This window comes from Furipterus horrens, unplaced genomic scaffold (assembly GCF_987537825.1).
Source record: "Furipterus horrens unplaced genomic scaffold, mFurHor1.1.pri manual_scaffold_9, whole genome shotgun sequence".
Classification (NCBI taxonomy): Eukaryota; Metazoa; Chordata; class Mammalia; order Chiroptera; family Furipteridae; genus Furipterus; species Furipterus horrens.
In genome coordinates this window covers 76,253,980-76,266,923 of record NW_028327179.1, presented here as the reverse complement: position 1 = coordinate 76,266,923, position 12,944 = coordinate 76,253,980, and the positions used below count along the sequence as shown (strand labels likewise).

Sequence of the window (12,944 nt, the reverse complement as noted above, 5' to 3'; positions counted from 1 at the left end):
TACAAGTAATTTAACAATCATCTATATTTTCACTCTCATATTTGCTTCTAGGTATTTTTGTTTTGTGTTTTGTTTTTAAAGAAATAAAACATAAAGCTCAGGCCCCCATACCTACTATCCAAGTCCCACAGATAACTTAGCCTTCTTATATTTTTTTTTAAATTTAACTATTTTATTGTTCATGCTACTACACTTCTCCCAATTCTTCTGCCTTACCCTTGAAACCAGATGTAAGAGGAAGTGAATTAGGTCTTGTGGTTTTCTTCCAAATACTAATTTATGAAAACCAAAATTCACTATTCCAGAGATCTTAAAAGTGTTTCATCTGCTTTCTACCTACTAAGTCAAAAAACCGTTAATTGGTTTCATAGCCCCATCTTTCAAGCATAATTTTTTACTACCTTAAACAGCCAAAACTTTTGCAAACATTTCAGATGTCAATTCAGTTTTATTAATGTAAATATATTGTTAAAAACTGAGGTAAGGCAGCTTATAGTGGTATGTTTACAATACAGCATTAAACAAATTGGTAAAAAGAAAAATGCTGAAGGAAAATAAGGGTAAAAAAAGCAAAATGGATTTCTATGGCTGGTGTTTAAAATGCATTATCATGACTCTTCACCATTTTTTAACTGAGGGCTAGTTTTGGTTCCAAGTATCTATTAGCCAACTCAAATATGGAATGCAAATTTAAAACACCATGAATAATGACCCTAAGCATATATGAAATAGACTCCATTAAATATATTCAGAACAGTGAATGGAAGATTTATGCTTTATACTGAAGTAATTATCAAACTTTCTATTGTGTATTTTTTTAAGTATATTTTATTGATTATGTTGTTACAGTAATTCCAATTTTTCCCCTTTGCTCCCCTCTGCCCAGTACCCCACTTCCCTCTACCAATCCCACCCCCCTTACTTCATGTCCATGGGTCTTGCACAAAAGTTCTTTGGCTTCACCGTTTCCTATATTATTCTTAACATCCCCCTGTCTATTATGCAGCAACCGATTATGCTTCTTAGTCCCTGCACCATTCCCCCATTTCTCCCCTGCCCCCCTCCCAGCTGATAACCCTCCAGATGATCCCCATAACTATGATTCTGTTCCTATTCTGGTTTGCTTAGTTGGATTTTGTTTTTATTTTTTAGATTCAGTTGTTGATAGTTGTGAGTTTGTTGTCATTTCAGTGTTCATAGTTTTGATCTTCCTTTTCTTAATTAAGTCCCTTAGACATTTCATATAATAATGGCTTTGTGACGATGAACTCCTTTAGCTTTACCTTATCTAAGAAGAACTTTATCTGCCCTTCCATTCCAAGTGATAACTTTGCTGGATAAAGTAATCCTGGTTGCAGGTTGCCTTTCATCACATTGAATACTGCTTGCCAGTCCCTTCCTGCCTGCAAAGAGTCCTCTCAGAAATCAGATGATAGTCCTATAGGCACCCCCCTGTAGGCAACTCTCCACCTCTCTCTTGCTGCCCCCAGGACTCTCTCTTTATCTTTCACCTTTGGTATCTGAATCATGATGCGTCCTGGTGTGGTCCCATCTAGTTCCAGCTCGCCTGGGACCCTCCGTGCTTCCCGGACCTGTACGTCCAACTCCTTCGCAAAATTTGGGAAGTTTTCCTCATTTTTTTCATTCTTGCTTCCTCATTCTGCACTGGTTGACTGTTTTTTTCTTCCTCATGTTACAAATCATTGATTTGAACCACTGTTTCCTTTCCTTCACCATTGGTTTTGTGTGGATTTTCCTTCATTTCACTTAGCATGGCCTTCACTTCTTCTCTTATCATCTGCCATACTCAAGCATATCTGCCAAGCCTGTGAGCATCTTTATCACCAGTGTTTTGAATTCCGTATCTGTTAGGTTGTCTATCTCCTCATCTGTTAGGCTGATTAGTTCTCCCACTGGAACCTTGATCCGTTCCCCATTTTGGGCCATACTTCTCTGTCTCTTCATTCTGACAGGTTCCTGTGTTTGTTTGCCTCTGCGTCCCAGGTAGAGCTGTCGCTCCTGTTACGTTGTAAGGGCTGGAGACTTAGGGATTCATCAGTACAGGGTGACCTGTTTCACCACGTTGTGTTGCTGTATATGGGGGAGGGGTCCAAGAGGGAACAATTCCACCTGCCCAGCACTCGCCCCTTTTCCAGGCACCTCTCCCACTTCTGCACCAGACTGGCGCCCTTCTAGCTGATGCCCTGGCTGTTGAGCCTAGAATGGGTGGGTCTGCGGATGTTCTAGAACCGTGGGGGCCCTTTAAACAAGCAGACTCTGCTGAAACCGGCAGTTCTGCCTCCAGCCCATCCCCCAATGATCTGCACAGCAGTAGCAATGAGGCTTGATTTTCCCCAGTGCTGGCACCATGGGCTTCGAGGTCCGGTGAGGAGCTGGGAATGTTCCCCAGGTGTCCTTCCTGACTTTTTAAAATATGTGACTGAGCTTTCTGCCGGTCTGCTGCTGCTGCCACTACTGCTGCTGCTGCCGCCATCACACCGTGTCCTCTCCAACCCCGCTCTGCCCCTCCTACCTGTCTGGACGAGTGTTTCTTCTTTATATCTTTGTTTGCTGGACTTCCATGCAGTTTGATTTTCTGGAACTTCTGGGTGTTTCTAGTTTTGAGGTAGTTGTATTCCTTCTTAGTTGTGGAGGGAGACGCAGTGTGTCTGTCTATACCTCCATCTTGGCCGGAAGTCCTTTCTATTGTGTTTTTTAAAATATTCTAATAAATCCTGCTTGCTGGTATATTTACATTTCCTTTTCTAGACAAACAGCAGTGACTCAATGCTGATAAGTTGTAAAGAGACAATCACATCAAAAACAAGATTTAAGAAAGGGAAAAAATGGAACTTACCAAACAGACTTCCTAAACTTGCATCCATTTTTATTTCAAATACTTGAGAAATAACATAAAATGTCAGTAAAAATACTGCCACGGCTACCACCAACTTTGCAGCACCTAGATAAAGGGCAGAAATGTGCTTTTGAGCCCATAGGACTTTTCTTATATAACATTTCAATGAAAAGTATAAGTTTATAAAAAAGTTTTTAGACTAATAAAGTTTTACTTTTTATCAGTTGAGCTTAATTTCACTTGAATCACAATAAAAATTGTACCAAATATCCATCAAGATAAAGGACTTTCCTGATCAGAGGATTATCAGATTGGCTGGCAATCTAGACAAAGAACTGCTTGAGTCATCCGCCTAATGTTACACACAAAAACATGGCCTGCCATCAAAGCCTGGCTGACTATACAGAAGTATCATGGCTAACGGAACACTGTCACCAAGTATGCTGGATGACACATTCCTAATTCTTTTCAACTATAAAGGGATGATTCCAAAACACTGAACCTTCTGAAGATACAAACAAAACAGAACAAGATATCCACTAAGCAAGGACTTCTCAAGTGAAATGTCCTATCCCCAACCAATCTATCTCTTGAGCTACATGAGTGCTCCTGGTATGGTGAACAAGACAGTATCCTCCTCATACCTGATGCCTAGTTTCAGACAGGTCTTTTCCACTCCTAAACCACTTCATCTAGCACCTATCGCATATGATTCACAATGTGGTTACAGGGTAAGCTCCATGAAGAAAGACTCTTAATCTTTCATACTTTTATATTTTTAACCATTTCTCAGTGCCTTACAAATAGTTAGCACTGCTATTAACTAACTGACTGCTTGATATGAATCATCATTTGTCCTTTTTCTCCAAACCTAAGTAAATCTAGGAAAGGAAAAGAAAAAGACAGGAAAGGAAATGGAAAGTGACAGGAATGAAATATCTTCCTCTTACCCTAAGGATTTCAGAGCCATCTCATTGGTTTATTCAGGAACAATATGAGTATTTGCCTGTCCAATTTCTATTACCCTTTCTTATCAAAAGTTTAATTTATATTGCTATAAAAGAGGTAGCTCTGGCCATCATGGCTCAGTTGGCTGGAGCACTGTCCAATAAAACAAAGGGTCTCAGGTTTAATTCCTGGTAAGAGTATAGGCCTATGTTACAGATTTGATCCCTGTTTGCGGTGCATTGGAGAGGAAACCAATTGAAGTTTCTCTCTGGAATTGATGTTTCTCTCCCTTCTCCCCTCTCTAAAATCAATAAGCACGCCTCTGGGTAAGGATTTTAAAAAAAAGAGGTATATAATATCATCAGTTACCTCATTCTCCTTAAGGAAACAGAGGTCCAGAGGTGAGGCAATTTCCCAGGTTACAGATAACGTAGCGGCAGCTCCAGTACCAGGATCCAGGGATCCTGACACGGCCTACGACTCTGCACAGTACTGTTCTAACACCAAATTACTCCATTCTCCCAGAAACTATTAAAACTCAACTTACTGGGTAAGAAAGAGTGTAAAAGCACTATACTCCTTCTAATTTCATAAACCTATTGAGGACAACATCCTCAAGATGAGGGAAGGGAATGAACTGAGGATGCTCCAAAAGGCTAATGATGCTGAGAAGCAGCAATTTCTCAGAGCTGCTCATTTCTGCTGAGAAGCTCTCTAAATATAGAAATGAGGTGGAATTGAGAAAGCCTAATTACTAAACTCACCAACCTCACCCCTTCTGTTTCCTCTCTTCTTCTCTCCCAAAACTGTGCTTCCTAGTTTCAAGAAGAACTACAAGATGCCTATATTTTTAGTGCATAAGACAGTAAAATTCCACAAGGCTCTGAAATCTTCTCCCCACAGGATCTAGCAGAGTGCCTGGTATATAATACTACTCTCAACAAGTCTTTCCTAAATAGATGAACAGTAACAGGTGGCATATTCCTTCTAGATCATTTAAGACCCCTTAGTAAGAAAATTAAATATCTTCATGATAGGTTAATATCTCATTTTCTAGCAAGCATGGACAGGTGTAACTAGAAATTACCTTTCCCTGTCCCCTAAAGCAGATAAAGGAAACCCTTGTTGTTCAAGATTGAAATATTAAAATATCAAGTTTATAATATATGGAAGTTCTAGACTATATTCAATACCAAGCTAAACCTGAGTCTGTACTTAAAAAAACCTATATATATCAAATATACATACGAAGGTCTGTCCAGAAGACATCCAGCCATTGTTAATCCAATGAGATCGGTTTGTGCAACATCAGTGTAACCCGGCAGCCAAGGCAAGTGGATTGGAATGCGCATGTGTGAAGAATGATGACTTCACTGTATTAGTCAGTGGGGGCAGTAGACGCCATTGAGTGAGCATGTTAGTGTGGCCATCACATTCAAAATGACTGAGCCAGTAGAGCAACAAATCTGCATCAAATTTTGCATTAAGCTTGAACATTTCCTCCATGAAAACTATTTGGATGATTCAGTAGGCCACAGCTATGGGCAGCTGGTGACTGGCAGCTTCATCACAACAACATGCCTGCTCATGCATCATGCCTCATGCAGGATTTTGGTTAAACATCAATCACCCAGGTGACTTAGCCACCTTACAGCCTAGATTTGGGGCCCTGTGACTTCTGGCTTTTCTCAAAACTATAACACCTTTGAAAGGAAAGAGGTTTCAGACCCTTGATGAGATTCAAGGAAATACCACGGGGCAGCTGATGTCAATTGGGAGAACCACACGAGGATCCAAGGTGCCTACTTTGAAGGGGACTGAGGTGTCATTGTCCTATGCACAATGTTTCTTGTATCTTGTATCTTTAATAAATGTCTCTATTTTTCATACTACATGGCTGGATACCTTCTGGACAGACATATACATACCACCCACACGTACACACAGACATACACCATTAACTTAGTGCCTACTGCAGAGCTAAATGCTTTATGAGCATAATCTCACTTGCACAGCTTTTCAAGATAGTTATTTTCATTTTACAAATAAGAAAAACAAGGCTAAGAATTTAGACCACTTGACTAAGTTCACATAATTTGCCAGTAGTAGAACTGAGTCTTAAACCAAGACATATTCACTCAAATTGGATTATCAGAGGAACTAGGAGGACACAAAAACTCTAAGCAGAGAAAAGTTAGAGGTGGAGAAACCAGCTAGTAATAGAGCAAGCAGATGTTCCCCAAGAGATACATAGGCAGAGGAAGGCTAGCAGAGCCACCATAAAGGCAGAGTTCTGGAATGTCTGTTACAGAGGGTCTCTTCCAGAGCTGATCATCATCCAATTCTGCACTTGGAGAGGCCTACACATGTCACACCATGGTTCTCATTCATAACTTCCCATGAGATTCCCTATTCCTTTTAGCCATGAACTGCACTAATCTGAGTGTGTCCTATCTTTCACAAACCAAAAAGCATAAACTTTAGATACTGATGTCTCACTGTATGAATAATGACTATAAATTTACTTCAAAGCAACCAGCATTTTTTAAAATTAGAAAATATTAATTAATTTGAAAGAAATAAACTAATAGCTATCTTCCTTATTCACTCACTGAAAGCAATCTCCTGAAGAACTATACTAGGAACAATGCCAAACATAAAATAAGTGCTCAGTGAAGAATTACTCATCAGTTAACCCTGGTATTAATTGTCACAATCAGAGAAATGGACTAGCTGACAAAGTTCATTTCAACTAGAATGAATGTGGAATTATGTGAGAAAGGGAAACTTGCTTTATTTCACATAACCATGTTTAATTAAATAATGTACTTTTAAAATCATCTGGAAATATGTGATCATAGGCATGCTATAGTCATACTGTATTCTAAGACCACATTTTTGTTAAAAAACAAAAGATGTTAAACATGCTTTTTTAAACCACAAACAAGCTCTTGGATTCTGGAAATATTTTTGTTTAGTAATTGTACAGCAACTCAGAAAAGAATGATTTTGTAAGTCTATGACAAAGATATCCAGATTTTCAAATTTCTACAAAAGCATTAGTGAAAACCCCTCAGTTATGTTTGTTTAATAATCATAATTTTTAAACACCTGTACTTCATTCTATATAATTGTGAATGAAGTCAGAAGACTTATTTGTCCTCCCATCTTGATTTTAGGTTCTTCTAAGAGATCCTCCCATAGGAAAATCTTTTGTTTGTTGGTAAGAAGATAATAAAAGAAAGACTAACTTGATTTTGAGAAACTACAAGTTACTCCTATGTTGGACACACACTTAGTAGAAATTTCTATGTAAAGTGTACGCTTCCTTTAGGGGTTTTGGCTGTGCCAGAGGATGCGCAGGTGTGGAAGGATCATGCTTATTTTCACTATCCATAGGAAGAGGAAGGTCATCAGCTCCTCTAGCTATTTACGGATCTATTCTTTTTATAATGTTTAAGGATAACTACCTTAATACCATGAACATCAAGTGGGGTTTTTCAATTTCCTCAATATGTTGTCCCTAAGGAACAGATGTCCCTACACAATCTTATTTAGGAAGATTGAACTTGAGTTAGCAAATACAGGGTGGGGCAAATGTAGGTTTTACAGTTGTTCATATGGAAAATAATACAATTATTAATAAACAATAATACAAGAATAAACTGTGTTTCATGTACTCACAACTGTTAACCACTTTTGCCCCACTCTGTACATAGTTATTTAAGCTAAAACACATTTTATCGACTCCTTTACATACACTAGTTTTAATTTATGTGTACACATAGGAAAATTTTAAGCTTTTAAATTCATTTTCCTCAGCAAGCTGGAACTTATCAAAAACAAAATCAGTCCCCGAAGGTTGTCAAATTGTTCTTCATATGGATATTATATATGAGTTATTAGGCAAATGAACTAAATGTGTAATAACATGAACACTAAAACCCTAACTTAAAATATTTAGCATAAATAATTTCAATGAAAGTGTCCCCAAACACTATGTAACATTCACTAAATGTCCAATTTGTGATTTTCCCAGTACATGAAAAAGTAGAGGCTAAATAATGACTTAGCTTGTTATATTTCAGTTTTGCATTTGATCCAGAAAAAGATTGTTTACCCTCTCCTTTAGTCATTACTAAACAAACAGGTTACACAAGAAGTAAAAATATTTCTACTGAATTGACTTATTTATCTTACCTGCTACCCTCATGTTTGGTTTTTCAGTCTTTGGCACTTTTCATTAAAAAAGCTCCTAAAATCAAAAGAAAAAGCAAATAGCATTAGGCCTAAAAGGAACATTCTTCCTTAGACTGAATCTGGAGTGTATTTATTAAACTAAGTGTCATGACATTTCGAAGCATTCTAAAAATATTGACATCTAACGAAAAACTCTTATCACTGGGTGGGTCTCCTTCTGCTGGACCATGAAAGCCACTGAGAAGAGAGTCAGGTCTTCCACTGTGTTCCCCAGTTCCCAACTGAATGAACAAAGGAGGGGAAATCTGCTGTCAAATTTGCGAAGAGAAACTAATGCCTTATTACTGTCAGTGATTATGGATCCATGAGGAACTTTGGATATTGAGTTCCAAACTTTCAATTTGCAGCTGAGATCCCAAGAGATTAAGTTGCTTATCCAGTCATAGAACAAATTAAATGTAGAATGGGACAGGATTTAGGTCTGCTGGTTCCTGCTCCAGGGCTCACTCCGCTATAGCATGTCACTTCATTTTTAGTGTGACATAATTCAGGCATCATTATGATAAGCACTTATAGAAAAGGATTCTTATTTTAATACCAGGGTTCTCTTCCTCTTCATGTTTTCAACTTATGTTTGTTAAAAACATATATTCACAAGTGTAGAATTATAATTTTAAATATTGCAGCAATTGTTATTGACAGTGTACATTATCCATCAATGAAATTATCCTTTGTATTATCCCAATAACAACAAATAGATACTGGGAAAAAAATCTGTATATGTATATTTCCCTCCTAAGAAATAACTCAGATAAAATTTTAAAAAGCAAACAGAAAACAAGTAAATGAGATTAACAGTTTAGCTAGATAGCTACTGCAGTCTACTCAATCTATTGTACAGGAAAGGAATTCAAAGAAAATTTTGATTAACGAATCGTATTAATCAAAAACACATCTTGTCCCAGCTAATGTGGCTCAGTGGATTGAGCGTAGGCCTGAGAACTGAAGTGTCACGGGTTTAATCCCAGTAAGGGCACGTGCCTGGGTTGCGGGCCAGGTTTCCAGTTGGGGGCATGCGAGAGGCAACCCATCAATGTATCTCTCAGACATAGGTATTTCTCTCCCTCTCTTTCTCCCTCCCTTCCCCTCACTCTAAAAATAAAATGTTTTAAATTAAAAATATATAATTTAAACTGTATTTTCATACTGATGTTTGATGAAGTCTAATCTAATGATACATAGATTCAGCTTCAAATAAAAATAATGTCCCACCTCAGAAGGACACTGAAAGGAAGTAAAACACCCAATTTTTTTATTCACCCATAAGGGGTAAGGGGGGTGGGGAGCATCTGAAGTGTCAATGCCCTTATACAAACTTCTTTACTCTGCCTAACCTACCCTGAAGAAAATGTCAATACTTGAACTAATACTGAATTGAGCATTATTAGTTAGTTATCTGAACACCTTTCACATTATAGGAAAAGTCAGTGCTGTGTATCTATTTAAACTGATTACTTAGCCACAGGCTTGGGAAATACCAAAGGGAAATAAAAGATTCTGAAATATCCACAAACCACCACAAAAAAGCAGAAAAAAATCCTCAGCTTTTCAAATGAAAACCCCAAGTGGTTATAAATCCTCTTTTGACTTCTAGCAAAAACCCACACTATGTTCGCAACACCCACATGCTTTTCCTCCCAGCTAATGTTCCAAAGCAACTCACTCTTATCTGAGTGTGACCTAGGAAAATTTCTTTGAAAGTGTGATAAGCAGTTGGGCAGACAATGGCTGTGCTATTTCCCCGTTTCCATTACTTGCTGAGGAGGCCACACCTGTACCAGTAAAGTTACTGCCTCACAAGCCTGCTTCTAAACTGATCACTAGTTAAGGCCACGAATAAACAACTACAATTGTGTGGCTGAATTCATGTTTTCCATTAAATTTCTCAGAGAATAACACTTAGTATAATCCCTAAATTAAAATCTCATCAAATTTCAGTCATAACATTTTAATTAGTTTGCTTAAGAAGTAAATTAGTTTTGTAAGAGTAAATCAGCATAAGGAAACTATTGAATATATCTGAGAGCAAATCAAGGAGCATCTGTTTACAATGTGCTGATTCCAACTCATTTCTAACTTGCCTTCTTAAGAGGACATTTAAAAACAAGGAATATCATTACACACAATCATCTTAGGGGGAAAAATGTAGGAACAATGGGAACTTGTAAAAACCACAAGCTGAATCTCCAACAATCAGGTCTAGAGAACACGAGCACAACAATAAAAAGGTAAAGAGACCTCTGCTAGAAATTCAGATCTCTTTAATCCGGAAGCTACAGGTAAAAGAATTTACAATTTTTCTTATATGGTCACTAAAGGCAGATTAAAACAAAAACTCAAAAACAACTCTGAGAGTACATTTGTGAAATACATAGGCCAAAACAACAAGTTTCAGTGTTTTAGATAAATGACTGAACCAGATAGGGTAGCTAATAATGTCAAATGCACAGTCACCTGAGAGACCACTGCAAGGAGAGTCAGCAGGACCCCGCTGAGCAGTGAGACACTGTTCTGAATAAACACTAAGAATGTGACCTAGCCCTAGCCTGAAGGAGAGCTTAAATTAGGGTCTCAAAGTGACATACTGGATTGTTTTGAATGTCTTACAATTTAAACACTTCCTTCAGCCCAATTATCTAGTTAGTCTGATTTAGGGAAGTTTTGTGAAAATCAGGCTGAATAAGCAGGTTATCATCCTAGAATCAATCAATGTCAGGAAAAAACAGATAAATGAACTGATCGATCCTTTCATTCTTTCCTTGAGAGATGGTCTCCAGCTACATCATCTGAATTACAAGTGTGAGAAACACTCACAATAAAAACCGGGACACAGGACTTGAGCAGTAAAGCGAGGCCTTTATTCATGAGTCTGCAGAGCCGGGTGCACCCTCACAGCCAGGAGAATGTGCGCGCCAAGTAGACAAAGGAAACTGGTTTTATAGTCTTAGCTTCCCCACCCTGAAATTGCCACCCTAAAGTGATTATCTTCTCCACCCTAAAATTGCCACCCTAAAGTGATTAGCTTCCCTGCCCTAACGCAATTAGCTCCCCCTCCCCTCTCCTTCTTCCCCCTTTCTCCATTACTGGTTACTCCGGAGTTACAATCTAACACGGTTATCTAAATGCCCCTTCTGTGGTTTGTAGATATGCCAGTGCGGTCAACTCCCTTCTCAGAGATCCTCTAATTACATTTGCCCTTAAGACCCTTTAATTACATTTGCCCTTTGTTACTTTTTACTGGTTTGGGAGTCACTATGTCCTTGTTTCTAACACAAGGACACAATTCTACATACACAAAATAAATCACAAAAATAACCATTTACCAAGGAGGGGAAGGTCTTGGTAGTTCACATAAACCAGGGAATAACAAATCGTCGGCAGCCGTCCGTCTCGAGAGACGATGGTGTAGCTTCTTAAGAGTCTATCTGCACCGCCGAGAATGGCTGTGCAGTCCAACTCGGGAGTGACACGGTATCTGTCTCCTCCCGTGTTGAATCGACATCTTGCGATGACGCTGGAGTGTCCTCTCCAGTGGAGCTGAAGCTACAGAGCCTGGGCAGGGTGATATGGAGGGTCTGCTGTTGCCCATGCAGCAGACCCCCCCTCTCTTCGCAGCTGAAGGGTCCAAGGGAAAGACGGAGTCGATACAGCTTGGCTTCAGGTGCGCCGCAGGAGTTGCCGGTGTTGACTACAATGTCAAACCGCCTTAGGGACTCCGGCTCCGGATTTTCTGTCGGGGTTTACTCCCTTAGCCTTTCCCCAGAAGAGGTATGCCGCAAGGCAGCGGAGGTTTTTTGGAGTCAGAGTTTTCCTTCTCTGATACAGCAGAGAAATTCACACAGATTCTTATTTTATGTAATCTTCCCAACAGCCCTTTAGTGTAGTGGGTATTAAGATGCATTACAGATGAAGTCAAGGGATTTGTCTAAGGTTGTATGAAGAATAAGAAGCTGATATTACAAACGAATCCACTTCTCTTTCACCCCAGCAGCTCACTGACATACTTACTCTAATATAAGGAGCTTGTTGACAAAATTCCATATCAATCAATCTGGCTTTTACAAATTGCTCTGGGAATTGCTAATCTCTGCTGCCAACTCCACTCAAGAGATCTGACAAAATGACTAAGCATGTGTATTAGGACCTTTCTCAAAGACAGAAGAAAATGAAATAAACATATACATCCATTGATGTATGTAGTACTAATGGTAACAAACCAGAAAAAAATACTACAAATTACACTTCATAAATGTAAAAGAATTATCAATTCAATACAACTTTATCTCAGTGCTGGACAAATGCAATTTTAAATGAATCAACTGAGTGAAATTTGTACAATTCACTTAATATTCATGTGACTGGGGCTTTTCCAGAGAACAAGGAAAATAAAAGGTCAAAGCACAAGCAGATAAGATTTAAAGTACATTTAGGCCCAGTAATGGTTAATTATGTGTCAACCTAACTGGGCCATGGGGTGCCCAGATATTTTGTTAAACATTATTCTAGATGTCTGTGAAGGTGTTTCTAGGTAAAATTTGAGTATGGCACTATGCCCTCCTCAATGTGAGTGGGCCTCACTCATCCATTCTGTTGGAGGCCTAAACAGAACTAAAAAGTCTGAGTAAGGGAGAATTCACTCTGTCTACTGCCTTTGAGCTGGGACATTGGTCCTCACCTGCCATCAGACTTAGACTGAAACTTACACCATCAATTCTCCTGGTTCTCAGGCCTTTGCTAACTGCAGATCCTTTGATTTCTTAAACCTCCACAACTGCATGAGCCAATCAATTCCTTATGATATTTATCTATCTACCTATTATCTCTTATTGCTTCTGTTTCTTTGGAGAACCCAGACTACCACAGGTCTCCTCAAAATTAA

The 12,944-nt window shown here is 38.7% G+C and overlaps 1 protein-coding gene across 3 annotated transcripts in view; it reads right to left on the bottom strand.

Moving 5' to 3' along the window:
* FAM3C (FAM3 metabolism regulating signaling molecule C) overlaps positions 1-12,944 on the bottom strand; it is a 57,641-nt gene that overhangs the window by 31,655 nt on the left and 13,042 nt on the right. For 2 of the 3 annotated variants that reach the window (XM_090287431.1, XM_090287432.1), the window contains exons 2-3: positions 8,006-8,060; positions 2,858-2,962 (exon numbers count right to left, since the gene is read on the bottom strand). In XM_090287431.1, coding sequence (XP_090143557.1) covers positions 2,858-2,962; positions 8,006-8,018 — 118 coding nt within the window. In that variant the 5' untranslated portion in view covers positions 8,019-8,060. The remainder of the gene's footprint in view (positions 1-2,857; positions 2,963-8,005; positions 8,061-12,944) is intronic. The other variant, XM_090287433.1, reaches the window with a different exon arrangement.